This window comes from Lonchura striata, chromosome Z (genome assembly GCF_050655825.1).
Source record: "Lonchura striata isolate lonStrDom1 chromosome Z, ASM5065582v1, whole genome shotgun sequence".
Lineage (NCBI taxonomy): Eukaryota > Metazoa > Chordata > Aves > Passeriformes > Estrildidae > Lonchura > Lonchura striata.
The window spans coordinates 76,574,964-76,600,545 of NC_140740.1; the positions used below are offsets into that span (position 1 = coordinate 76,574,964).

A 25,582-nucleotide genomic window follows, 5' to 3' on the forward strand; every position below is an offset into this window, starting at 1 on the left:
CAACAGCCTAACTCACCAGCTTCCATGCTATTCTTTGCAATTTTACATACCCAAAATCTAGATTAAATTTACCTGTCTTGCTGTTTACTGCTGCAGTTTAGACCTGTGCTGTGATATACAGTACATGTGTGTATCACCACAGTATTATGGGTCTACAGAGCAAGCACTTACGGGTGGAACTGGAAACCTGAGCTTTAAAAAATAAATATATAAATGGCAGTACTGTATACATTGAGAGGCCCTTAAATTGGTTTCCTTACTGTGAGCAGCAAGGATTGTTGTTTGCAAGATTGCTAAGCATAAATCAGTAATTTTCAGTGTTCAGGCCAATAAGCTCTAATTGGCTTGGCAATACAAAGTTAGCCATGTAAACACTGAAAACGTTAGTCAGGACAGTTTGGGTTTTGTCTGTCTTCTGCTGCACCACTACCCCTCTCCTCTGCCCCACCTTTACTTTTCAAGTCAGTTCAAAGTGTATGGTCAAAAATCCCAAGAGAACTGAAAAAAGGGAAAACAAGTTTTCCAGAGAAAAACAGTCCTAAGCACTGTATGGAACTTAAGCAGCTTTGTGAAAAAAAATGTGTTCTGTTAATACCACAACATGTCTTTGTTGTCACCTTCCTGTTCTTCCCCTTGAGACACATCTCAGGTTCAGATCCCTGTTTTGCTCCATGCAGATACATTCAAAACTAATCAGTATTGTAAACACTCTTCCTATTGGGGCAAACTATTTTTTTACTATAAAGGGTAATACAGAAAGCCAGTATGTACTGGAAAGGCTTTATTTGTACTGGCTTTATTAATGATACAGACCTGGTAAAATACCATTGCTGCATTTGTTTCTTCCAGCCAAGACTGCCTTTGAGCTGGGCTTGGTGTTGTGAAATCAGATACCAGCACTTGCCATTTACTGTAAGCATGCAAATCATATAACATTCGTAATTAGCAGAAACTACAGCTGCAATAGACTATTTCCTTCCATTGCTTTTATTTGCATTAACATTTTATTTACAATCAAACAAAAATGCAGTTCTTTCAAAAATTGTGACATGTGCGCTATGCTTGGCAAACCTTAGTGCACTTGGTTTTTCAGCTATTAAAGTAAAAGGATGTGTTTATTGGCTATGTTTTCTGGAAGTCAGTGCACTAGCACCTGAAATTAAGAGTCCTTCTGCAAATGGACACACTCATCTTGTTATAGAAAGCAAAAGGGTAATGTTTCTTCTTTTGGTCTTGACTTTTAAAAACACAGACATATTCAGAGGCAGATGAAAAAGTGGTTTACTTTTACATTGTTATTGTCCCTGGAAGTGCACAATTTGTCAAAACTAGTTTTGTGATGTTTAATGCCAAAATTAAAATTTCTAAATAATGTCTTAGATTATTAGATGAGAGATAATATTCCCAGAAGAGCATTGAATAAAAACAGCTACACTATGCAAAGGGAGTAGGGAAAGAAAGAAGTGGAATATGATCACCGAGAGCAAGACGTAATTGCAAGGGTGGAGCATAGCCAAGACTGGTTTGTGATTGGATTTAGATTAAGAAGAAGAGCTTGTGTATTTAGTCTGAGAGAAGACAAATATCAGAGGCACCACAGCACCACAGCTGCAATCAGCTTAAAGGACTTTGTGCTCTTGCTAACAGAATGGAATTGAAATTGCATTTGCCGTAAGTATGCTCTCATCTTTTGGCCTTTTTAGAGTAACTGTGCATTTTTTTTTGTCACATGCTTTACCAATTTTTGGAGTAACTCAGGTGTTACGGGTTTCAGCACTCATTTTGAGTCTCAGTGAAAAATTCCTTTCATGTCGCCTTCTTCCCTGTATTGTCCATTTGCAATTAGAAGATGATAAGAAGTTGGATTTATTATTAATCACTTGTTTCAGGTGTGTTTATGAAGGAACGTCACTGTCTGTTGCAGAGTTCAATGACAATATTAAAACTCAGCTGAGAGTGTTTTACCTGTCTGTGCCACACTGAGCATTTGCAGCAGAGCTGGTATCTGTTTGGTGACTTTGGGTTATATGAAACACCACCTTCTTTAGGAAAAGGTTACAGGGGAGAAAATATTTCTAATACTCATGTAATCAGCTTGCTATGCCTGTTTGGATTTTTTTTCAAGGTAAATTTTGTTTTAATAGAGAAACCTGTGGCAGTTTAACATGCTTTTCTTCCTTTAAAGTAGATATTTCTGGAATTTATGCAGAGATAATTGACAAAATGAAGACAGATATACTGATTCATAGCTAAGCTAATTGTGGGCAGCAGTTCTCCCTTGTAACAATCAATGGCGAAATAACCATAAAGAGAAACATATTTTGGTGCACAGTGCCTGCTTTGCTTAGGCCTCTACAATGTATGCACTCTGTCTGGGAGGTGTTTAATTTGCAAGGGTGCTGAGTGTGCCTGGTTCCCAGCTTTTCTGGGACTTAAAGCTATGGATCCATCTGAAAGTCGGTGCTGCAGAGGCTTCCCAGGCTGGAGTCTGTGGTGCACAGAAACTGCAGCACATTGTTGGAGCTGAGATGTCTGTGTTTGAAAATACCAGTGTAGTAAAAAGCATTACATTTCCAATAATAAGTTGTTTATTTTACTGCATTTTCAGGCTGGGCTGGCTGAAGTTTTATACAAATTAATGACTTCTTTAGATTCTGCTGAGAATAAGCTGCTTTTAACAGAAATTGATCTAAAGTCTGTATAATATGCTTTGAGCTATTTTTAAAAAGCAATAACTGTACTATCACTGCAAAATTCTACAGGTTTTTTTTTGCAATTCATTTATTAATCCCTCTAATATCACTGTAAAAGGCACATTTAAGAGGGCCAAATGCATAAACTAGTGAGCAAGAATAGGCTGCTTCTTTCTGTGGAGGTACTCATGCACATCAAGTTAATTACACCTGAGTGTTTGCAGCATTGTGCACACAAACTGTGATTGTCATGGGGTATTGTTGGTGTAGGTGATGGTGTAGCTGGGATTTTAGGGCATATTCAGGGGATGTTAAAGCATGGGGGGAAAATCTGCCCAGCTAGCTAAATCTCTACTGCCTAATTTTAAAGAAAAGGGAAAAGTGCTATTGGTTTGGGGTTTTTAAGACAGAACTATGATGGGTTAATTTTGCCAGGGGAACATATTCCTTAATCATAGTTGTTTTCTCTGTGTTGCCATAGCTTTCCTAATTTCAAAGACTTGCAAATGTCATTAGACTTAAAGTTATCAACTGTCAAGTTTTCATTTGTTAAAAATAGGAGTTCAGTGATAAGACATTTGTCTTAAATCAGTAAGACACCTTGAAAATTTTATCTGGAAAAAGAATAATAAAAATAGTATTTTTACAATCTTTTATAAACTGAGAACTTTAATGCCAAGTTTCTTGCTGGAGGGAAATTTTTATAGTGAAGTTATAAACATCTGAGAACTGCAGTTTATAATGGAAAGTTACGGTCCATTTTTGCTGCTGCAGCACACATGTTTCTAAAATGAAAGAGATTCACTTATGTAGAAGAAAAGAGGTGAGGGAGTAGCTGCTTGCCTTTGCGTTTTAAGAACAAGACCCATACTAAACAGATATTTTGCTTGTACAGTGGAATAGGTTGTCTTTCAGCATTCAAAAGCATTCATTACTTGCATTAAATTAGGTTTAAATTATTATTATCCACCCATTTCTTAAATTAGTGGTGGGATTGCACTTTCTAAAACTTTTATGGGAATAACTTGGTGCTATCATTGTGCGTAGCACTGCACATTCTTACTAAAGCAAACTTTCAGTCAACTATTTCCATAGTAGATAAGATTATGAATTACTGTTGAAATACTGCACTTAGTGGTTATCCAGCCCACTGCTCCCTAGAATTATCTGCTTGATTATTTTCACATTTCTATGTAAATTCAGTGATGAAGTGCTGTTTTTATTCTTCTTCATAGAAAAAATAATCCCTTTAAGCTAATGGGAGCTCTCCTTCTGTAAGAAGTATATAATGAGCCCATAGGTCAGCAAATTCTCTAGGTATCCTTCTTGGCAGTCAGTATTCTTTCTGGCCCCTCCTTTCCTGAGGTAGAAGAGGTAGAAGTGAAACAGCATGCAGCCTTGGAAAAAATTAAGTAAATGCTGTTTGGTGGAGGATAGGCTCCCCTGCTGTCAGTAGCAGTTATTGTATATTACTCAAATCTGCCTATTTGCCAGGAAGTCCTGCTGCAGCCCATCCTGGTTGCTCCAGGTCCATGTGCAAGAGCTTAAGCAGGACATAAAATACCTGGAGTGGAACCCAAAAATGCACAGGTCAGGATGTGGAGTGCTCTCTGCTTAATATATGTTAGGTCCTTTTACTGAGGGGAAAATTAATATTGAAAGGAATGGCAGTAAACTGAATAGTTTCTCTGCATATTTACAGAATAAAAATTAACAATTAAATTAATTAAATTTAGTCTGGGGGTTTTGGTTAAGAATTTTTTTTTTTTTTGCAACAACTGCTTTTACCATTGCTTTCTCAGTCATTTGTAAAGTATTGGAGATGTTTAAGTATCTTTAAAAATGAAGGTTGTAGTAAATTATTGATGGAAAATATGGTAGAAAAATCTCTATTTGAAAATGCAGAACCTAGGATGCTCTTTGTTTTCAGTATGAAAACTTGTCTTTGTGCCTGCTTCTGGAAATCAAGTTGCAGGTACATCTATTTTATGTTAAATGATTCCTAGTACTCTGCAATGTGACACATAAACCTAATGGATGGAGGGCATGAAATCAAGTTATTTTAAGCATTTCACTGAATCTTCCCGACAGATGCATAAAAACCAACTAAAAAAAAAAAAAAAAATCTTAAAATATCACCACCACATTTTGAGACAGGTAAAAAAAAATTGATGAATTATTATGTGAGCATATCTTTATATACTTACATGCATTTACCAGTATTACAAATAAGCATAAAAAGTTTCATGCAATTAATACGTTCAAAGCCTCTACTTTTACCTTGCCTGTGAGACTGAATTTATAAGGGGGTTTATGTCTTGAATGTCATATTTTTATTCTTACCCCTTAACCAGCTTAGTAGTTACTTAGTGTGTCTAAAATATTTTTTCCTTTCCTGTCATGTTTTCATAAAACCAAGACACATTTCTATAATCACAAGAAACTACTAATTGTGGGGATTTTTTTAGAAAGAGAGCTGTTCAGAAGCTAGTGATTTGATGCAATTCTGTTAAATTGAATTGAGTTCCCACACAAAGCTGTATTTATGAATCACTAACCAAGTGCATTGTCAAGATCAAAAAGTCATTATTAATGTTGTGTCAATATATAAAACTACTGGTTATGTGATGAAATAGCTCCTGATTGTTTTTAATGATTCATCTATCATCCTAGACATTACAGAAAGTCTCATCTGAAAAACATGAACAGAGTGTAACACTTAACCACATTTTAAACTCTCTTTATCAATAATTACTTCTGAGAACATTATTATTTCAACTAACATTTTTGGGTTTGGTTTGATTTTATTTTTTTTAAAGAATTTCTGTTCCTGCAGATGCTAATGGTATGCAAATGCTGTCCCCAGCCACTAAATTTCTTGCACTCCTTTAAGCTAAAAATTCCGTTAAGTCACACTGCAGTTTGGAAAAGTTCATGTCCAGCAAGTTTGAGCTTGCATTATTTTTATACTTAGTTTTAATGCTCCTATATAGCAGAAATACAGATTTGAAAGAGAAAATCTAGCAGTGACATCCTTGCTAGTAGCTATAGTATCTTTTTAAATAGCACTGGGCATAATCATGATGTTGTGCAACATTTGTTCTCAGATCTTTTAAGGGTGTGATTTTGGGTTTTTTTTCCCCCAGTGTTGTCTTTTGCAACAGTTTAAATTAAAACCTCATCCATATTTTAAAAATCAGGAATAAAAAGTAGTGGGATACACTTGTTCTGTTCCATATCACACTCATCACTATAGGATTTGAGTAGTCTTTGCAAAAAGTATTAAGCAATGAACTTTTGTCATGTATTGCATTGTCTTATCCTCTGCTCCTGGAGAGAGCTGTATGCAGTGAAGCATTTTGTTCCAGAAAGCATATTTTGGGAAGTAGAAGTGGTGGCTTTTTTTTTTTTTTTTTTCCTTTAAGTATACCTTGCTATGTATTTGTAGTAGAGCAGGAAAAACTGAGAAACTTGGCTTGCATCAGGAGTGAGAGGTGGTGACACTTGTGCCCAGTCTTAGGTGACAGTGCAAGTTTTGGGACAACTAATTGAAAAGATCAGGCACCTTTTCAAGAAGCTGGTGTGGTTTGAGCAAAGAATTGTGGAGCAGAGGAAGTGCCTGGTTGTCACCTGTGCTCTTTGGGCAGCAGTCAGCAGTAGCTGCCTCAGAGTCATCAGTGTAGTCTGCAGTGGTTGATTTCATGGGTTTGTGGTGGGAAACAAAAAAACCTTGAAAACCAGGTAACCATATGGTAACAGTATTGCTACTCACGGTGCAGTGTTCAGTGCCAGTTATCTTCTAAAGTGCCAAAGGCTTCCTTTTGGGATGATGAGGCAATTGGGCTGAGAAGTGACAGCAGCTGTGGAACTAGGTGACTTTCCACCACAGTGAAAGAGTTCTTTCAGACAACTGGATAGTTTTAGTCATGGCCATTGTGAGACCTTAGTTAAGAATTTAAGAAGCTGATGGCAGTGAGTTGGCATCTTTGATCAATGGGGACAGTTTAATGACTGCAAATTCTATATACTGCTTTTCTAGGTTCCCAGCAGCACCTATTCTTAGGTTTAGAGTGTTAGAGCTACACTTATTTTTAAGTTGTCTGTGATTAAGGCTTTCTTGGTGGAATTTGTGTGTTTCTGAAACTGGAGTTCACTCAGTCTGATCAATTGCATTCTCAACAAATGAAAAAAAAAAACAAGACCAACACCCAAAACAACAACCAACCAGAAAACAACAAAACTACTGTAAAAGAAAAAGGGATCAAATGGATGTGGTGTGTTGAAAAATTGTTGTGAGTATGCACAAGCTGTGTTGTACACACAGTCCACCAGAGCCAGATTTAAGACCTGAAGAAAATACAGGTCTGGAAATGCAGTTTATCTACAAAGGTTAAAAGACACATGACATAATGAAATATGAAAGCCCTCATCAACTGTTGTTCTGAAATAAAAAAGCATAGAAAAGAATAAGATAAATTCTTGTGGATTCCAGTAGTAAAGGGTTAAGAGATGGAAGTGCAGGTTCCCATCTGTGCTTTAATGCTTTCGTCCAGGAAAGCTTGTGACATTGTTAGTGCTTTATGATGAATCTCTGACAGCCTTCCCTGAAGTGGTGGCATATCCTGCAGCTCCAGCATGAGCTGAGTGGAATTGATAAAACTTCCTTCAGCACAGCCATGCTAGTGAAAGCTTTGAAGACAAAGAAAAGTAATTTTCTCTCTCCTTGTTTAGGTTCTTTCTCTGAATTCCAGCTGTTTGAGGCATCTAGTAGGTCCTTGATCTAGTACCTTTGTACTTGATTTACCAGAAAGATAAACAAGCTGAGATTTCCCCAAGACATGACCACACTATAAGAGAGTTGGAAACCTGTATCAAATTCCTTGAAGATAACAATCATAGCTGAACTCTGGGCATTGACTGTGTCGTGCATTGGCAGAACACTAGTGCCAGAAGTGGCAAAATGTGTACCAAACTTTCAAGGAAAAGGATTATACTTCTTCAAGCTGCCCCTTGGCTCTGTTCTATTGTAAGAATATTTCATACTGAAGAGGTATCTTAATTTCCTGTGTTAGTTTCCAGATAGGATTTTTCATTTTCAGTACTGGGTGGTGAGGTTTCTTGCCCAGTAACTTGCAATTTATCAAAGTTTAGAAAAATTAGTTAGTTTTCTTAGGCTCTCAGGTTTTTGTCTTTTTTCTTCCAATATTCGGAATGAGAGAAATAAAAGAAATCTGTTTGGGCACTGAGGGTGTTCTCACTGATGGTTGTGGCTCATATTCTATCATTATGCTTCTTCAGATCTTAATTTTTTAGTGTCATTTGTAGTCCATCACTTTCTTTTAATGTCTCAGAGGCCACTTGATAGCCAGTTGGTTTCAGAGGATCTAGATGTTGGTCATTCAAGATAAGATGGTTTGTACTGCCACTGATGAGCTCAAGCCCGTGATTTGGAACAGTTGAGACCTACACTGTTTTGGGTGGACAAATACTACAATGTGTGTATGAAATCTTTCCAGCAATTGCTAAGACTTGGTGGTCTTTTCTATGAATCCTCTAATAGGTAATAGTCAGAAAATCTGGGAAATAAAACAAACAGTCTTGGCTTTGTTCTTTGCAATTATGAATAGTTCACTGAACCTGAAGTGTGTCTGCTGAGTGTGCTGTTTGATGAGAAAAGGTGGTCTTAATGCCACCTGCTTACAGCTGGTGAGCACTAACCACAGGGCTGATATTCTGATCATTACTCCGCACTGCTGGGCACTCCTGAGATGGAGTGAAGGGATGACTGAAGATCTTGCTGTTGCCAGCTTCAGCTTTGGTTTGTGTCACAGTAATGCTGTCTGTGAAGTATGTCTTGAGATGTGGAATTCGGCTTTCTGTGTCCATTTTCTCTTGCTGTGGCCATTTCCTCTGAAAGCAGGAGCAGCACGTCCTGGAAGCATGATAGTAACTGGCAGGGCTGGCAAGCTGCATGGAATAGAGAATGTGTAGCCTATTATGCTTGAAAGGGAATTATGCTTGAGGGTAAAGTTAGAGTGAAATGTTTCTTTGAGAAAGCTACGGTTGAGAAAAGCGCTGCATAACCTGACTGAACCTGTAGTGGAAGCCACCTGTTTTTCATTTTGCTGGCTCAGCAATATGTTAGATCATAAAAGTTTAATAATTTTTGACATTTCAGTGCATTTATGTTAGATAGCAGATGTTGAATTTCTTTGTAAGTGGATCTTCTCTACATTAAGTAAATTATGGGAAAATACTTCATACTAAAGCCTAAGAAAAAGTTCCAGTTTATGGACTGGTAGCAGTGGCTGGTGTTTTAAAAATATTACCAGTAATGTGTAACCAGAATATCAGACACAGAACATATAACAGTGATTTGTGTCCTTTATTTAGCAGTGTTTTCATATTTGTGGCCAGAATAAACCAAACCTTTGTGTTTTAGTAGATATTTGCCATAAAATTATTCCTGACACAGCTCATCTGCTTTCAAAAAAAGCCTTCATTTTGATTTTATAAGGAGGAAGGTAACTGGGAACAAAATGCCATTGCAATTGTTTATTAAATAAATGGGTCTGTGTCATTTTTATGTTCTACTAGTAAAAAGTAGGTGATGCCAGATATAAATGTCCCAGAAAAAGCATTTTAAAGTATAACACAAGTGAAATGCTGATGAACTTGTTGGAATTACTACTTTTTGAAATAAAGTTTTTTTGAAGCAAAGTTCATAGGAATATATTTTTCATTATAATTTCCAGGTACAATTCCTAGTTTGTTTTCAAATGGTTGTGTTCAAAAATGAATTGCTGAGCATAGAAAGAGCCGTCTGAACAGATACAGAGAAACCACACACAGTGGGAAGAGATATCATACAAGTGCAGTTCATAAGTAGATAAAGATGTGTTACAGACTGAGATATTTTGCTTTTAAATATAGTGAGGATTAGTTATCTTTCATAAACATTGAAAGGGGAGCTGACTTTTCATCAACAAAGAAGTCAAACAAACTGGCCTAAATGAAGTTGAGCAGAACTGCTTTTTCACTATGTGCTTGTGAAATTTTGTCATACTCTGGCAAAGATGGACTTTATTTTGCAAACCAGTTCAAAGCATATGTCAGCTGCAGAATATTTTTTCCCCCTGCATATTAATCAAAGAGCAGACTAGTTCTTTCAGAGGTAAACTCATTTCACTGGCGTATTGCACTACACTAGTTAACAACTATTAAGTGTGGACATTTTTTATTGAATTCATATGCTACTTGATACAAATACATTTTAGCCCTTGTAGGGGGGTGGGGGGAACATGCCTTGTTTACAGTTAAAATAGTCACTGTGCTGATCAGCATCTGAAGACTATTGAGGTAAACAATGACAAAATCTGGTTAAAAACATGGTTGAGTAAACAGTGCTTTTTTTGAATTTCCAAGCTACACCAATTTTCTTTACAGTTTGAGTAATGGGGAGATTTGTTGCACAAAAGTCTGTATTTAGTTGCAACCTGCCGAAAAGAGCATTCAAGGCAGTGTGGGGAGAGTTTATAAAATTAGATTCATTCAGGGATTTGTTTGACCACGTGAAGTAAGAGTGTAGAGATGGCCTGGACCTATAAATCCTATCTCCTGGACTAGTAGCACTGCTTTCTTGGCTACAGTTTATGAGGAAATTGAACAGGCTGCACAAGGCTGAGTCAGTCTCTCTGGAGGTATTTAAAAAACATGTGGACTCGGTGCTTAGGGACATGCTTTAATTGTCAATATGGCAGTGCTGGGTTAGTAGTTGTTCTTGGTGATATTACAGTTTTTTTCCAACCTAAATGATTGTATGATCAAATTTTTTCTGAAGGGAACCATTCACAACTGAACTATGGAGTGGAGGTTTTCCATTTGTTTCTTAAGAGGGGAGTGGGAAAGAATTTGGTTTGACTTGAAAAATTTTGTAAATACATTTTGTGTTTTTGGGGATAGGACACAAGATTATCATCCACCAAAAACAGGAGAAATATGCTGTGCCTTAAAAACTTTAAACATTTCTGTGTAATTTTCAAAGGTCAAATTGCTTTAATTCTCTATATGGCCTTGTTTTTCTTGTATTTCAGCCAGCATTTTCCATTGCACAGTAGTGATTTTTTTTCCTTTTCCTCCGTTTTTTGCTCAGTGTAAACAGCTCCTTGCTGTGGTTACACAGACAAATATAGCAGAGAACTCTTTTCTCAGAGAAGATTCTCCCTGTGCATTTTTTAACCATTTTTGGGAAGAATTGATCTATTTGTGCATGCGAGAGAGGGAGGCAGTAGCTGTAAATTGAAGTGACATCATATCTATTACTCCCATTGATCCACTTTTAGACTAGAGCCAGGATAAAAGGAAATGGCATCAGAGAGGAAGTATGCTCATTTAGGCACAGATCCCAGTGTGATAATGGAGTAATAATAGAAATCACGCCACTGTCAATTGGTTGCTGCATTAGTCTGAAGCAGATTTCCCCTCCAAGGAGGCTTTCAATGACTTCATTCAAATGCAGGCAGGAGCAAATGGGATATTCAACATACCAGCTGTACAACTTCAGTGATTTGTGTTCTGGCGGAGGGGTGCAGTGCAAGGGCTTGTGCTGTGGATACTCAAGTAGATATGTCTGTGTCACATTTCATGGCTGAAAGGTCAGTAGTCAAATGTTTCAGTGGCAATTTTTTTTCTAGTATGAAGGGTGAAACTGGCATTTATTGCATTTGTTAATGTAGGAATTGATAAATACGCTCTTTTGTGTGGGTGGTCTTCTGGGATGTGAGATCGATGACCTCTATAGCTGCTATACCAGATTGCTGGAGATGAAAGATTTGTTTTCTTTGTGCTTTTTACAGATTATGGATTGTACTTTGAAAAATCAAAGTTTTGTTCAAAGATTATTTGTAAAAAACTTGCCAAAAAACCTTTCAAATCTACTAATCTTTTTTTAAGTATAAGTATTAAGTATAAGAATAAGTGTAAGTATTAAGATACTCTTGTAACACAGTATAAGGGCTTAAGTGTTTTGTGTACTAATATGAATAAAATACAAAGTATGCTTTTCTTACTTCCAAGAGATTTAGTATACAGTGAATATCAGTTATATTTTCAATTTTTTAATATTTTCTTTATTTCTTTCATCTTTCATTTTTCAAATACAGAGCCAGTTTTGATATTCCCTATCCTTTACAGTTTGTTTTAAGTGTAATAGCCTCTTTACTCAAACTTTAAAGCCACCACATCAGGTAACTTAGGGGACGCAGGGAACAAATGGCTGTTTAGTGGCAGGACAAAGTGAACTCTTTCAGAAGGCTGAAGAGTTCGAGGAGAGGCTTTATAGTCTTAAGGGCAAGATAATATATCCAGTGCTGGGATGCAGCTTTATAGAGGGGATGATGTTTTATTACATGGGACATGGCAGAAAACTTCTAGCATGCTTGAACACAACATATTAATTTATTTTCTCTTTGTAGTGTCCATAGTCAAAGCTGGTGGTGGGGGCAGCCTTGAGAAAAGCAGTACGATTTCCATGCAGCAGGCATAGGTTGGGACAGGAACTATCTACTTTATATTATAAATAGATGTTGTTGCAGCAGTCACTGACATAATGAAAACTATTTCTTGATCCTTACCACATTTCCTGATTGAAGCGATTTGCTTTCATAATTTTATATATTTGAATATTTTGATTTAGCATTCTCTATTCTACTTCAGAGTATGAGTGGGTTATTTTTATTTTACTTTATTTACTGTATTTTATGAGGAACACTGAAATTTTGCATTTACGATGTTATGTTTTTTTCTGAATGTTTCCAGCCTGAAGACACAACTTGAGAGTGTGACAATTATCCTGCCGTAACTTGCTGTATCTGTGTTGTGTACTTTTCTATGGGTGTTAGATATTTAATGTGCATTCACAGAATATGAGTTGTTGTAAAGGAAAGTGGTTACACAGTGCTTGAAAAGAAATTTGCCTTTAGGTCTCTACAGTATTTATGTTTAGATAGCACTTGAGGCAAGGGCCTCTTTTTATTAAGCATGAGGCAAACAATTTGAAAATTGCCAACATACACCCCAAACAATTCTCCTGGTATGAAAGATGGAAAGTAACAGGTGGGCAGGACAAATAAGAATGGTGGGAAAACAAAAAAACAATGAGAGTGGGGTTTCTGACAGAAAGTTCAAGTGCAATTTTTTGAAGCTTATTTATAACCATTAAAAGACTGCTGTGGTGAAAATTATATTGTTGTATCATATTGTTGTGTGTGGGGAAAAGAAAATGTCTGCACCCCTGAGTGAATTTTATAGCCACTGGTGTCATGAAAATCTAGTTGCAGTTTTCTCTCTTGGCATAAGTCAGGGGTTTTAAGCAGAGTCTTTTTTATTGAAACCAAAGGGTAAAAGTGTAGATGGGAACGTTCCTCGTTTTGTGTTAGAAACAAGTCGGAGAACGAGCTAGCTGTGCCCACTAGAGAGGTCTGCCAGCTTTCCCCTGCCAACGCCCCACCCTTTCTCCTGGTGATCGCTGACTCCTGCCTTGGACTGTAACTAATCCATGAGCCTGAAACTTGTATGTGAGGTGTATCATCTTGGGCAGCTGGAACCTGGGAAAGCAGCAGAAGCCATGGTCTTATTCACAGAACCATAGAAGATGCTGAGTTTGAAGGGGCTCACAAGGATGATGGAGTCCAGCTCCTGGCCTTACACAAAATACTTCAGTAGTCACACCGTATGCCTGACAGCATTGTCCAAACACTTGGCAAACTCTTGGGTTTGTTTATTTGTTTGTTTTATTGGGGTTTTAGTTGTCTGTTTTACTGACTCTCAGAGTGTAACTGGTAATTCTGAAAAAATTTCAGCCATGATGCAGCACTAGACAGACGTAAATTAAGGGTATGGCTACTGCTCTGCTGTTGGTCCTTTGTTGGTTTCAATGAGATTCTGTAATGCTACCTTTAAACAATAGCTTTCTGTGGGTGAATCTGTGTAGCAATTATACTGCAGATATATTATAAAATACTCAGCTGTTCTGTATCTACTTATTAAAGCAACTGTTCTATAGCTTCTGCAAATTAAGCATTGTTCTTCTGTCTTTTTAATTAGCAGTGAAAACTGTCTAGATCAGAAGTTACCTTTCTTTGTGTGGTATTCTGCAACATTTTGTATTTTATTAGTGTTCAGAATTAATTCCGTTTCCAAGTAGAGTAACTTCCTGGAAGCTTTTCCTGTTTTATTTTTTAACTTGTCTCACCAACCCCCTGGCAACTGCTGTTGGACTCCATAATAAGCATGTAAGGTGCCATTTTAGTAGTTGTCCTGAAGTGAAATATTCAATAGTTTTAAATACCTGGCCACTTTTAACACCACCATGTGATTGGCAGGCTTTGGTATTACTTACAAAATGTTCCACCAAGAGCTAGTAAGATACGAGGTATTTTCAGTCTTCAGGAATACAATTTTACCAATTAAAATTTGGAAAAAAAAAAATGCAAAGAAGCCAAAGCATTATCATAATAGAGATGCCCTTTCCTCTTAATTCTGATTTAGGTACTAATCAGTCTAAAAGGGAAGAAAATGTCATATTGCTAAAGTGGTTATTAATGTAGATATTTTACAGAGTAAGACTTACAGAAGATCCTGGGTATCTTCATGGACTTGCTGTCCCAGATCAGGAGTCCAGTCTTGTTCAGTCCACATCAACAGCCCTGGCTGTGGGATGTGTTGTTGGAAGAGGCATTTCCTATAGTTGACTTCATTTCATCCCTGCTTAGCACAGTGACACGGCAAAGCGAACATAGGCAGGCAGCGAGGTGGGAACAGAAATGTTCCCACCAAACATTTCTCCAAATGTGGTGAAAACTGGAAGTACTGTCAAAGTAACAGGCTGTCTTTTTTCATTAGTCTGTCTCAAGAACATTAGAAGTGAGCAGGATTGGTTTCTTTTTGTATGTAAAAGCTTTACTGACATTCTTTTCCTTTTCCACTTTCTGCCCTGTGCCATGCAATGATGAATAGTAGGGAATGTTTTGGGGCATGTAAAAAACTTCTGACTGATCACCTTGGAGCCTGAATTTCCAAGAGATGTTTCCTGGCAGCTGGTGCAATTTCTCTGTGAGCTCTGTTTGAATTATTTATTTGTTCATGCAATAAGCCTATTAAACAAAGCACTTAAGCACTGGCTACAACAGACTACTTGTGCTATTTTTTTTTAAGATACATTAGGTTCCAGTTCAAAATGATAGGTTCTGGAGTCAAGAAACTAACAGAAACTACTGAATATATATCCTTGTATAGATGCTATACCATATGTTCCCATGAAAGGATGGATGGTTTGTGACTCCTTGCACTGAAATATGCCTCAGAATGTGTTTTTACAATTGTCTGATGGTCACTTATTTGTATTATGTTTCTTTTTTCACTGTAAACATATGCAAATGCTTGTATATCAGATAAAAACACCACTCTAAACTGCTATATATTCATATGCCTCCTTGATTCCTCAAATTATGCACTATAAGTTATTCATTTTTCAAACCCAAACAAAATAGAATTATTTATTTTATAAATTTCATAAAAATCTTACTTATTAAGCCATTATTATATTTCAATAAGATAAACATGTTTTATATTTGACCTAACCATGGCAATGGAAACGATAGAAAACAAGTCCTAGTTGTGCCCCAGCCCAGTCTTTCAGAAAACAGACAAATAAACCCTGAGGCTTTTCAGAAACCAACTAGAGGTCCAAGTTGTGCTTAAAGCACATGCTGGAAGTACACAGGTTATCAAAATCTTGTCCTCTTTGGTTTGTTTCCACTTACATTGCTCAGCCAGTAGAGATCTTCATTCACACAAGGCATTTATTTTTCTTTTAGCTTCTCCCTGATCAGCTGGTCTTACTTCTGGAGTTCCTCTTGGAGGAGAAGACATTGTGTCCTAGAATACTGCAGTGCTTAGAGAGAACATACCAGCTCCGGGAGCAAGATGCTGAGGTAAGTCACGTAAAAACAAATGTCTCTAATGTACACTGCTGTTGTTGACTAGGAATGACAGTGTTCCACTAGGAACCAGGCTCACTGCAGTTTTGGGTTTTTTTTTTTTCATGTCTGAATCTGTAATTGAATGATCTTAACTCCAGTATCGTTGCATCTTCATGTGCCATAATGACTGTATTTCTGTGTGTTTTGTGTAGGCAGGTTCAGGTGTGTTTTGCATTCTGTGGTAGTAAAGTACAGTGCAACCCAGATGTTCTAACTATTTTACATGTACCTGAGGCAGCACATCTGTTCAAGTGTTAAATTTTTCACAATGTTTTTCTGTGTAGTGGAGCCCAGTTTGTTTTTGTTGTGATACTGTCTCCAAATGTAATCATGTCTGTTATAGTCTAAAATTATTTTTCCCATTGTCGGCTCATATTGTTCCTCTTTGCATGCTCCAAAGGCTCACTCAGGATTTAGGAAGTTAGCTTTCCAGAGAGACTACAGTGTTTTCTGGTTTGAGGACTTATTTTAATATTTTTTGTAGTTGCTTCTACTAAGTGCTGGTGACATTAACAGACTCTAAGGAAAATACTGCTTTATATGATATCATAAAGGGTAGCATCCTTGCTCCAAAGTGCTTTATATCTTTGGGAGGCAAACCAGGAAATCTTTATTACCATGTGCAGAGAGGACTCTTAAGTCCCATGGCTTTCTCAAGCTGGGAGAGTTCTGAAAACTAATGCAGAAGTGGTGGCTGAAAGCAGCCTTTGCTTCAAGTATGTAGTATTCAGGAAGAGGTAAGAAAGTCAGAGATACAAGTGTCAGAAAGGAGTCTAGAGATGCATGTGTGTGTATATATATATATATGTATGAAACAAGGGTTAATTATGATGTAGCATACCACCAAGCTATTGTGCAATGAAGGAGTATGGCGAACTTAACATTTGGGTCCTTTTTATTTAAAAACTACCTTGCAGAAGTTTGGAGAAAGCCAGTGTGCTTGACTTAACCTGTTATTCTTGGAATTTTGTGGCAATTCTTAGACTTGAAGGAGAGAGCAAAATCTGTCTTGTTACTTTTACGCTGAAGTTGTTATGTGGATGCTTGGAAAGACTTGGAAATCCAAACCTTAATGTAAAGATTGATAGAACAGATGTCTACCTTTTTCTCAGAAAAAACAAACCAAAAAAGCAACATTTCAATTGCTGCTGTTTACTGCACCTTTTTACTTTTTGTTGGTACAGTTTTCCAAATGCCAGATTTGTTTTCAATTACTACTTGAACCAACATTTCTATTTAGAGGTAATAGAATATATTTTAATCACATCTGAATACCAGTGAAATGTCAGTGGCTCTATTATGGGAAGAGGAATTAACAGGGACATAGATCAAAGCAATAGCTGTGTTGTTGCTGTTTCATGCCTATGAATTGTAAGCACTAGGCCACAAGCTTCAGTCTCTCAGGTTTTTCCTTCCTCTTCATTTTCATGCTTTCTTTTTTCCTTGCAGTGTTAACGTAAAAGTACAAAATCTATTGGAATGTTTTTGTGAAAAACTTCCACAAACCCTCAAGATTAGGACCTCTATGAAATGAACATAATCTGTATTTTATTTTACAAGGTGAAACCAAGGGTTTAGCAGACAACTCACTTAGAAGTACAACTAAGATAACATTACCATTAACATTTTACCCCAGTCATCAGACCCCAGGAAGGCGGACCTACAGTCCTTTAAAGGGAACTAGCTCCCATGGCCTCACCTACCTGAGGAACAGATTATTTGTGCCTCATTCTCATGTATGTGCACAGGGGATTTTTGTTGTTGTGACCCCGGGGCAAAGAATTGCAGTCTGAGCCTGTTCTTGTCTATATTTAATTTGTGGATACACAAATTACTTAGAGTGGTCCTGTTGTATTACCAGTAGCTAAACATCAGAAATGGATTATTAAAAATAAAAACATAAAAAACTTGCAAGCAGGCCAATAAAAAGAAAACTATGAATGTCAGAGGGTTTATTCCAGAATTTTTGGAAGTGAGGTTGCCAGCTGTGTTCCATCCAATAGCAAAAAGTTAAGAAATAAACTTGTTTTCTTGTTTTTGAAAAGCATCATTTAAATTCACAATCGTCTTCCAGTAGGGATAAGCAATGATAGAACCAATAGTCTGAGAGGGTACATACACAAAGGAGTGTGGTTTTTTATGTATTTTCACAAAGTTTGGTCTTAAAATTTGTACATAATAATTTTGAAGATTATTACTGGAAGCCTATCTGTTCTGCACAAGTACAGCATGAAAGGCCCTTGTTTATATTTCTTAAATTTGTTCTGTCTGTGTGACTGAAGCATCTTTATTTTGATTTTAAAATTGACCATGCTTCTTGTAGTAAAGTATTGCACACCTGGTGGCATCTGCACCTGCCCACAGCAAAGTGTAGGTCTGTCCCCAACCAGTGAAGCTGACAACAGCACTGTTTGGTACTCCTGGGCATTTGTTGCCATGTGCACGTCCAGACTTAACAATCTAGGGGTACATGTTGCTTCAGAAAGGAATGGAGGGTTTGCAGCAGGTTATCTGCCCTGTGTGGATTCCTTTGTGTCAGTCAGGAGAGGAGAGAGGTCAGAGTTAGCCTAGGCCTGGAATGTAAATGTTGAGCTCTCTTGAGGAGATCTCCTCACCTACTCACTCTCCGCTCAAATTAGGTTTCAATGCAGATACGTAGTCTCTGTGTCTATCTTCCTACTAGAACAGACATTTTAATGCTTCTTTTATCAAACAAAAAATAAATCATTGGTTAAGTAACATATTTGTGATTCATAATGCATAACTTTGGAGCCACAAGAGCCAGAACTGCAGATGGCTTAATCACATTTCAGATTGGTCTGCTCCTAGTTTGGATGCCAAGATAGGCTTGTAGAGTATCTGCCAAATTGTAGAATTTGTGACTCCTTTCCACTTCTTGCAGTCCACTTCTGTAACAAATTGTTCTTTCATTTTCCATTTACTCCTTAAACCTTGGAACATCTGAAAAGACACAAAACTACAAGTTTGTTTTCAAAAGATTAAGTTCATTGATTCGAGCTGTTTGAATTGAGCATATCCAAGAGATCTTTTTTTTTTAAAGCAATGAAGGTTTCAAAATTTAAAGCCATTTTTCCATTTTTCTCTCCGTGCCTTCAGCTCATTGTGGCTCAGCCAAGTAGGGTCAGACAAGTGGGAAGCAATTCCATTGAAGGAGGATTGTGTCCTCAATTTTCTTATCCTGTTTCCCCTGTCTTGTTGTGTTGCTTCCCACTACATAACAGAATAACTCATGCACAGGCTACATGTCCATGACGTATCTGGAGAGAAGCATTATAGAAGCTGGCTGCATTTTGAACATGACAAAGTCCAGCTGTAAGTTCAGCTGACTGAGGAGAAATGGGGTATGTTATAAAGCAGCATCTACAGCTGCCATCAGACAACACAGTGGGATAACAGAATTTAAAGTGGGTCTGGGGTAGTTTTTGTTTTGTTTCTTCCCAAACTGGCTGTTTTGGCAGCTGTTTCATTTATTCAATATCTAGCATCTGGCAGAATGTGGAAAGTTGGTCTCCACATTCTCTCTGAAAAGTTTTGGCTGTCTAGTATTTCTTAAAATCTGTCTTAACCTTGATGACACCTCTTCTGATAATGACAGTGCAATTTTATCTCATTTGAATAAACTATTGAGAACTTTCAGATAAATAAAGTGGAGTCAATAATTTACAAAACACAACACCACGAGATCTTAGTTAACACTCAATGAATCTCTTAGCTAGATGAGCCCTCTCATTACTCGCATTATTTCTGTTCTTCATTTGGCCAAAGGCCTGTAATTTGTGGGCACACAGGGACACAGAATGGCTGAATAGCCTGCAAAATAATGAAAAATGTGACAGGAAGATCACAGCCATAGGAGAAGAACAGTGGGTGTGACACTTTCAGTCCTATTTAAGACTTGATGATATTTCTGCAAGTGTGTTTTACTTATTGCTGAATTATCTAAGAAGTGGTGATAAAAAATACAGAATGTGCATGAAGCAGAAATATTTATGGTGTACTTCCCCAGATTTCTCACTGCTTTCCTTTCTTTCCTGCTGTAGATACCACTTTTATCTTGCCTGCACAGCATATGGGAAGTTGCTTTGTTGTGTTTCCTTGTCTCAGCAAGAAGACTGAAATGCTCTTCACTTACATAATGCTTTCCCTATATTTTAGATCATAATGTAGTGTATTCTGGGGAGACAAGAGAAATTAGAACATTTTCTGCAGTAAAAGTGAGTAAAATGAGTTAAGACCATAATATCATCAGTCATGTGGGTGGCATAAAGCTATTCTCACACAAATACTTCATTGTGCATGAGGTCTGCCAGAGTGACCAAGGCTATAAAGTGGTGGCATCTTATTTCACTGACAGAAATGCAGTCATGCTAATACAAACCATCTAAGGTGCTTGGCATCCTAGAAGTGAGAATTCTGTTAGAACAAAATAACTTTGATTCATTGATCTTTCCTAGCCTGTGAAAAGCTGGCAGACTTGGAAGTACAAATAAATTCTTGTCATTTCCCATCTGATAGTGACTGTGTTTAGCTGAGCACATTCTCAGGTTGCATTATTCAGCTGTCCTGCTGGTTGTGGATGGGCATTGTTTGAAGGCACACTTATGGAACAGAGCTCTGTAGACAACACTGTAAAACTGTGTGGGAAAAGGGAACTACTTGGGAAAGGTCAGTGCACACTTGCAGAAGGCACTTGGTGAGCTTTCCTTTCAGCACAGCCACTGGGCCAGTCCCCCCTTGGGGAAGGGACTCAGAAGAAGCAATCTCCAGCTTTTGAGTACAGTTAGTAATGTATTGCAAATATCTCCACAGGCTTGCCTGTCCTTGCTGACTGTACTGTGTAAAACAGGTAGACATGTTTCAGATAGTAGCACTGCAACCACAGGGGGAGAACCATGGTTCTTTTCCTTAACTGATGTCATTGTTGGTACGAAGCACCAAATCAGTAGACAAAAAAGGTGACAGCTTGAGCTGATGACTATATTACAGGGCATTGCTTTCTAGTGAACATTTTATGCAAAAATAAAAATAGTTTCTGTACTTATTTTATATTTAAATATACAGGTTATTGCTCAGTTTCAGTTCAAGTCAGGAGAAGATGCCTTATTTTGGATAAGAAGATGTTTCGCAGTACTTACAAATCTGCTGTGAAAATTTACCAGGGGTGCAAAATAAATTTCACCTGCCTTTTCCTTTCTGAATGTTTTAGTTAAAGCATTACCATGCCACTAGACATAGTATAGTTGTGTTGAATAATTTCTTATTTGCAATTGAATTGCACTTAGCACATCAGGAGGAACCTGATAGAAGGAATCTATAAAAGAATAATAAGGAGCCTAGAAAAGACTCTGTAGATGAGTCAGCCTGCTGGGTAGGTTTGTTTCTGGAATAAATGATGTTTGAGGTTTGTACACCCAATCATTACTGAGGCAGTACTTTCATTAAATGTAAAAGAAAGAAGAGATTTATGTTTTCACAAAGTGAAATCTCTTTACTCTTACCAGTCTGATGTTTTTTACACACATCCTTACAGAAATACTATTTTTTTCCCTGCTGTACTTCTCCTACTTCCTTATGCAATGCATATATCCTTCCAATGAATATATCTCTGTCATAGAAAGCCCTTCCTGTTTTCACTAGAAAAAGGGCTAATTTCAGGGGGTATTGTAGACTGCCCTCTTTGCTGATAAATGTGTTGACTGAAGCCACAGCCACTTCCAAAATGTCATCTGTGATCTTGAAAAAAATTGAGTCTTCATTCTGTTTCAAGTTCTTGTTCATGTTGCATCTAAATGCAATTTACAAGCTCTTTGACACAGACGGTATTGGTATTGATACTGGTTGTTTTTCAAAAGTGTGCATTTGCAGAAGTTGGATCTTTTTTCCCTATGAAAGGAGCTTAGAAAGGAGTAGCTTTTAGGAAGCTGGCTTTCCAGAGATGAGGCCCAAAATTCAAAGCTAAGAAAATTGGAACAAGATGAGGGTAAAAAAGCTTCCAGTGACAGCCATGGGAGTCCTCCCATGAGACTCACTGTGGCTCATGTGCCCTTTGTGACTGAGTGGATGTGTTGAGATGAATTTTTAAGACTGGCTGAAGGATAATCTCGAGTAGCTATAATTTGGGTTTGTTTTGTTTCCACATGCAAAGTAGGGGGGCTTTTCCAGCCACTTGAGAAGAACAGAAAATTCTTCCATCAGCATTCATTGAGGGGTATGATCAGAGCATGAGATTTATGGTGCACTGGAAATAGCTTTCCACCAGTCAGCACTCCTGGTTGCACACCCCTCCAGGAGCCAGCAGCAATATGTTTTTTCCAAGTGATCTCAGTGGCTGCTGGGTGGCATGAGCAGGAGTTTTTGTGCCCTGACTGCTGACATTACTGGTCCTGTTCACTTACCGCCCCTGATTTTTCTAACCAGTTTTGAACCCAATTTCCTCTGTGTGGCAGTCCAGAAACTTAGTGAAACTTGGAAAGCAGAGGAGGTGATGGTAGGAAGGAAACAAATATACAACTGGGTTGGTCTGGCATTTTTTATTGCTTATCCAAAGAATCTGTAGAGGAAGGGATTGGAGATAATTCTATGTTCTGTTCTGTCCAGCAAGGAGAATTAAGTGGTGGAGCCTTCTGGGCTCCTGAACTCAGTCCTAAAGGTTTTCTGAATTGGATGCAATTGCTTTACACAAAATTTTACTTAGTATTTCTGTGTCAGGCAGTATAAACCCAGTGTTGTAATACAAACCACCTGCCTTTGTTATGAAATTTAAAAAGTTACTCTGTTTGCATTTATATGATAGCGCTGGAATAGTGCCCATGACAAGGAGGGGGTAGTTCTAAAATCCAGACAAAATCCACTAGCTGTCAGTAGTAGGGATTTTCCTCTGAGGTTTGCTTTCTTTGGGAGTTTTTTTTTATTAGTTTGTTTCGGTTTTTAAGCCTGAAATATTTTTGTTTAAAATAAACTCACTTTGAGACTTCATCCAAATAGCTCATCTAATACTTCTCATTGCTTTTTGAAGGCTGGCTGCAGATGGGTATGCCTGAATAGGACCACAGATTTGGAAAAAAACTGCCCTGTGCCCTGTGAGGTCTAAATACTTCAAGAAACAGGACAATTCAAAGGTGCATGTTCTGACATAACTTCTTAACCACAGAGATATGATTCCACCACTGACTTAATAGCATGTGGGTAAAGTCTTCTGTCCTACTTTCAACTCTTGTGCTAGTTGGAGTTGCAGAGGAGTTGGAGTTTCTGAGGAAGAAGAGGAATTTTATTGTGTTCCACATGGTATAAGCATTGTCCTAAGCAACAACCATCACTGTGTTCCAGCAGCAGGGAGTAAAACAAGTGGCAAAAATTACTAAAAAAATGTCAAATACAGAGAATAATCTAAATAATCTTATTGCAGGAATGAGCATATTTCTTCTGAGTTTATAAAATCAATATATTTTTCACTTAAGAATTTTTGCTGGGTGTTGAAGAAGGGAGAATGAGTATAATAGTGATACAAAAGATCTCTGTCTTCAGAGTAAAAATATTGTATTAATTTATTTTGAAAGTGGAAATCCAGATTTTAAGCAATGGGAAATTAGAAGGATGTGAGCATGGGCTGAGTAGGCTGCCTGTGACCTAAGTTATGGAAAAAACAGGCAGCCACATTGCTCCTTGATTGGAATTTGAGTCTTATTTTCATATGGAGTTCCAGACTCCATCTATGGCAGTAATCTTGCCTGTAAATGACAAATGTTTTGACCACAGTTACTGCAGGAGACCAAAGATAAAAGGTTTTTTTGCCTCTAGCTACAAGACAGATGAGGTAGAAGCAGAGGGATGGAGAGAAGGGCATAGGCAAAGGGGATAACTTACTGTTGCCTTGATACTTACAGCAACCTTCGGTTTTGCTGAACAGGAGATAAAATTCAATGATAATTGGTAACAGAAACAGACTGTTGGTGTGCTTGATCTCAAACTCTTCAGAGTTGAATTTCTGCATTAGATGTATATATTTATGTGCTTTCTTCCACTATAACATTTCGATTTATACACCCAGCATGCTTTTATGTGCATATATAAATGATCTGTGTTGAAACACATATGCAGACACTACATGCATAAAAATTATAAACAGATTCTATATGGAGCCAGTCAGAAGAGACAGTAGTAATGAGAAGTGTTGTAATTGCTTGCTGTGGTGATACAAATTTCTTCTGATGCCAGAGATACTGTTGGGCTTGGACAAGGGGTGACAGCTTCAAACTGAAAGAGAGTAGGTTTAGATTAGCTATTAGGATGCAATTCTTTACTGTGAGAATGGTGAGGCACTGGAACAGGCTGCCCAGAGAAGCTGTGGATGCCCCATCCCTGGCCATGTTCAGGGCCAGAGAGGATGAAGCTCCGAGCAACCTGGTTTAGTGAAAGGTCTCCCTGCCACTGGTGGGAGGGTTGGAATGAGGGTGATCTTTGAGGTCTCTTCCAGCCCAGCCATTCTATTTTCTGTCATTCTGTCATAATCTAGCCATTATTGTAGATAGGTGTTTCAGTGGGATGTCAGAGGGAATGTGGATGGGGCTGTATATGAGATGGCAGACAGTTGAGTTGCTGCATTTTGGCCAAAGCATCCATTTGGGTGTGAACATGTGCCAGAACCAAGTTTACCTTCCTGAAGGCATGAGGCTTGTCCCTACAGTATCTCTCTGATGTTGGTTGTGCCTTAGGCTGGGACCTCGTCTTCCTTCCCCATCTGAGGTGCTGGATCTCCTGGCCCTGCAGCACCCTCTCCATACTCACCTCAGACCGTGTCTTCATGCGTGCAGCCATCCTCACCAGAGCACCCTGCTGAGGAAGGAAGGAGTGAGAATGGAGAGCAGGCAAGGTGGCGCAAGCATTGTTTCTTGGAGAAGGCAGCCTTGCTCCAGAGAGCTGGCAGCACCACAGCAAAGCAAAATTCAGCACACATCTCCTGTGAAATTGTTGAAAAGGCAGATGGTGACATCTTTTCTGCCATCTTCATCTTGCTGCAAGCTGTGAATGTCACTGGTGCTTCAGCTTGCTGAGCAGGCAGTAGTGAAAATGCAGGCAAAGGGGAAGCATTTGGTTCCAGTATAAGTAGTGTATCTATGTTTTAAATTAAGGCTTATTTTTAAAAACCTTTGTTTTTTGGAAATTAAGTGAGTTCACATGCTGTGTTAAACATTTCTTACCTTACATGCACTGTGATATAGGAGCTGCTTTACCCAGCACTGGTTCGGTGTCAGTGCAGATGTGCATGTTGTAAGGAAAGGCTCCAAGCAACATGGCACTGTGCTCTCCCAGACAGCGCTGTTGAAGCTGTCACACAGCTTTGCTGCTGGTGGCCTTTTCCTCATCTGTTCTCTGGGTCATTTCCCTATCATCACTTTGTTGGTTTGCTGTAAAGCCAGAGACCATCCTGTTTTGTATCCATCTCCTGTTAGACAGGGTAAGGAGGGGCAGGCTGAAGAGCATTGAGATTACACAATTAGGCATCCCAACCAAGCCTTTATTCACAGTGACAGCTTTGACATCCAAAGAGAGACACAGCCAGTGCCACCTTTGAAAAAGGATTAGGCATGGCTTCTTAGTCTGTTGCCTTTTCTGACTTCTTTTGGAAAAATGTTTTTCTACCAACACAGCTGTCCTTGATCACAGATGGGGCCCACATAGGGAGAAGAGTGTCTGGTTTGTAATTGGGAGCTCTCTGCTGTAAGCCTGAAGTGGGGAAAAAAAAGAGCATTTGTCTTCTCCAAACAAGTCTTCAGCATTTGCTGCCTTGCCAAGAGTGAATCCTGTCCTGAAGTGCTATCCTTTGGTTGT

General features: G+C 38.1%; 1 protein-coding gene across 8 annotated transcripts in view; it reads left to right on the forward strand.

Annotated features, from left to right (window-relative positions):
• AOPEP (aminopeptidase O (putative)) overlaps positions 1 to 25,582 on the forward strand; it is a 205,507-nt gene that overhangs the window by 166,054 nt on the left and 13,871 nt on the right. For all 8 annotated transcript variants that reach the window (XR_014951723.1, XR_014951721.1, XM_085568114.1 and 5 more), the window contains one exon: positions 15,569 to 15,685. Coding sequence is in view for 6 of the 8 variants with exons in the window: in XM_085568114.1 (XP_085424240.1) it covers positions 15,569 to 15,685 (117 nt within the window). In the remaining 2 variants the exon portion in view is untranslated. The remainder of the gene's footprint in view (positions 1 to 15,568; positions 15,686 to 25,582) is intronic.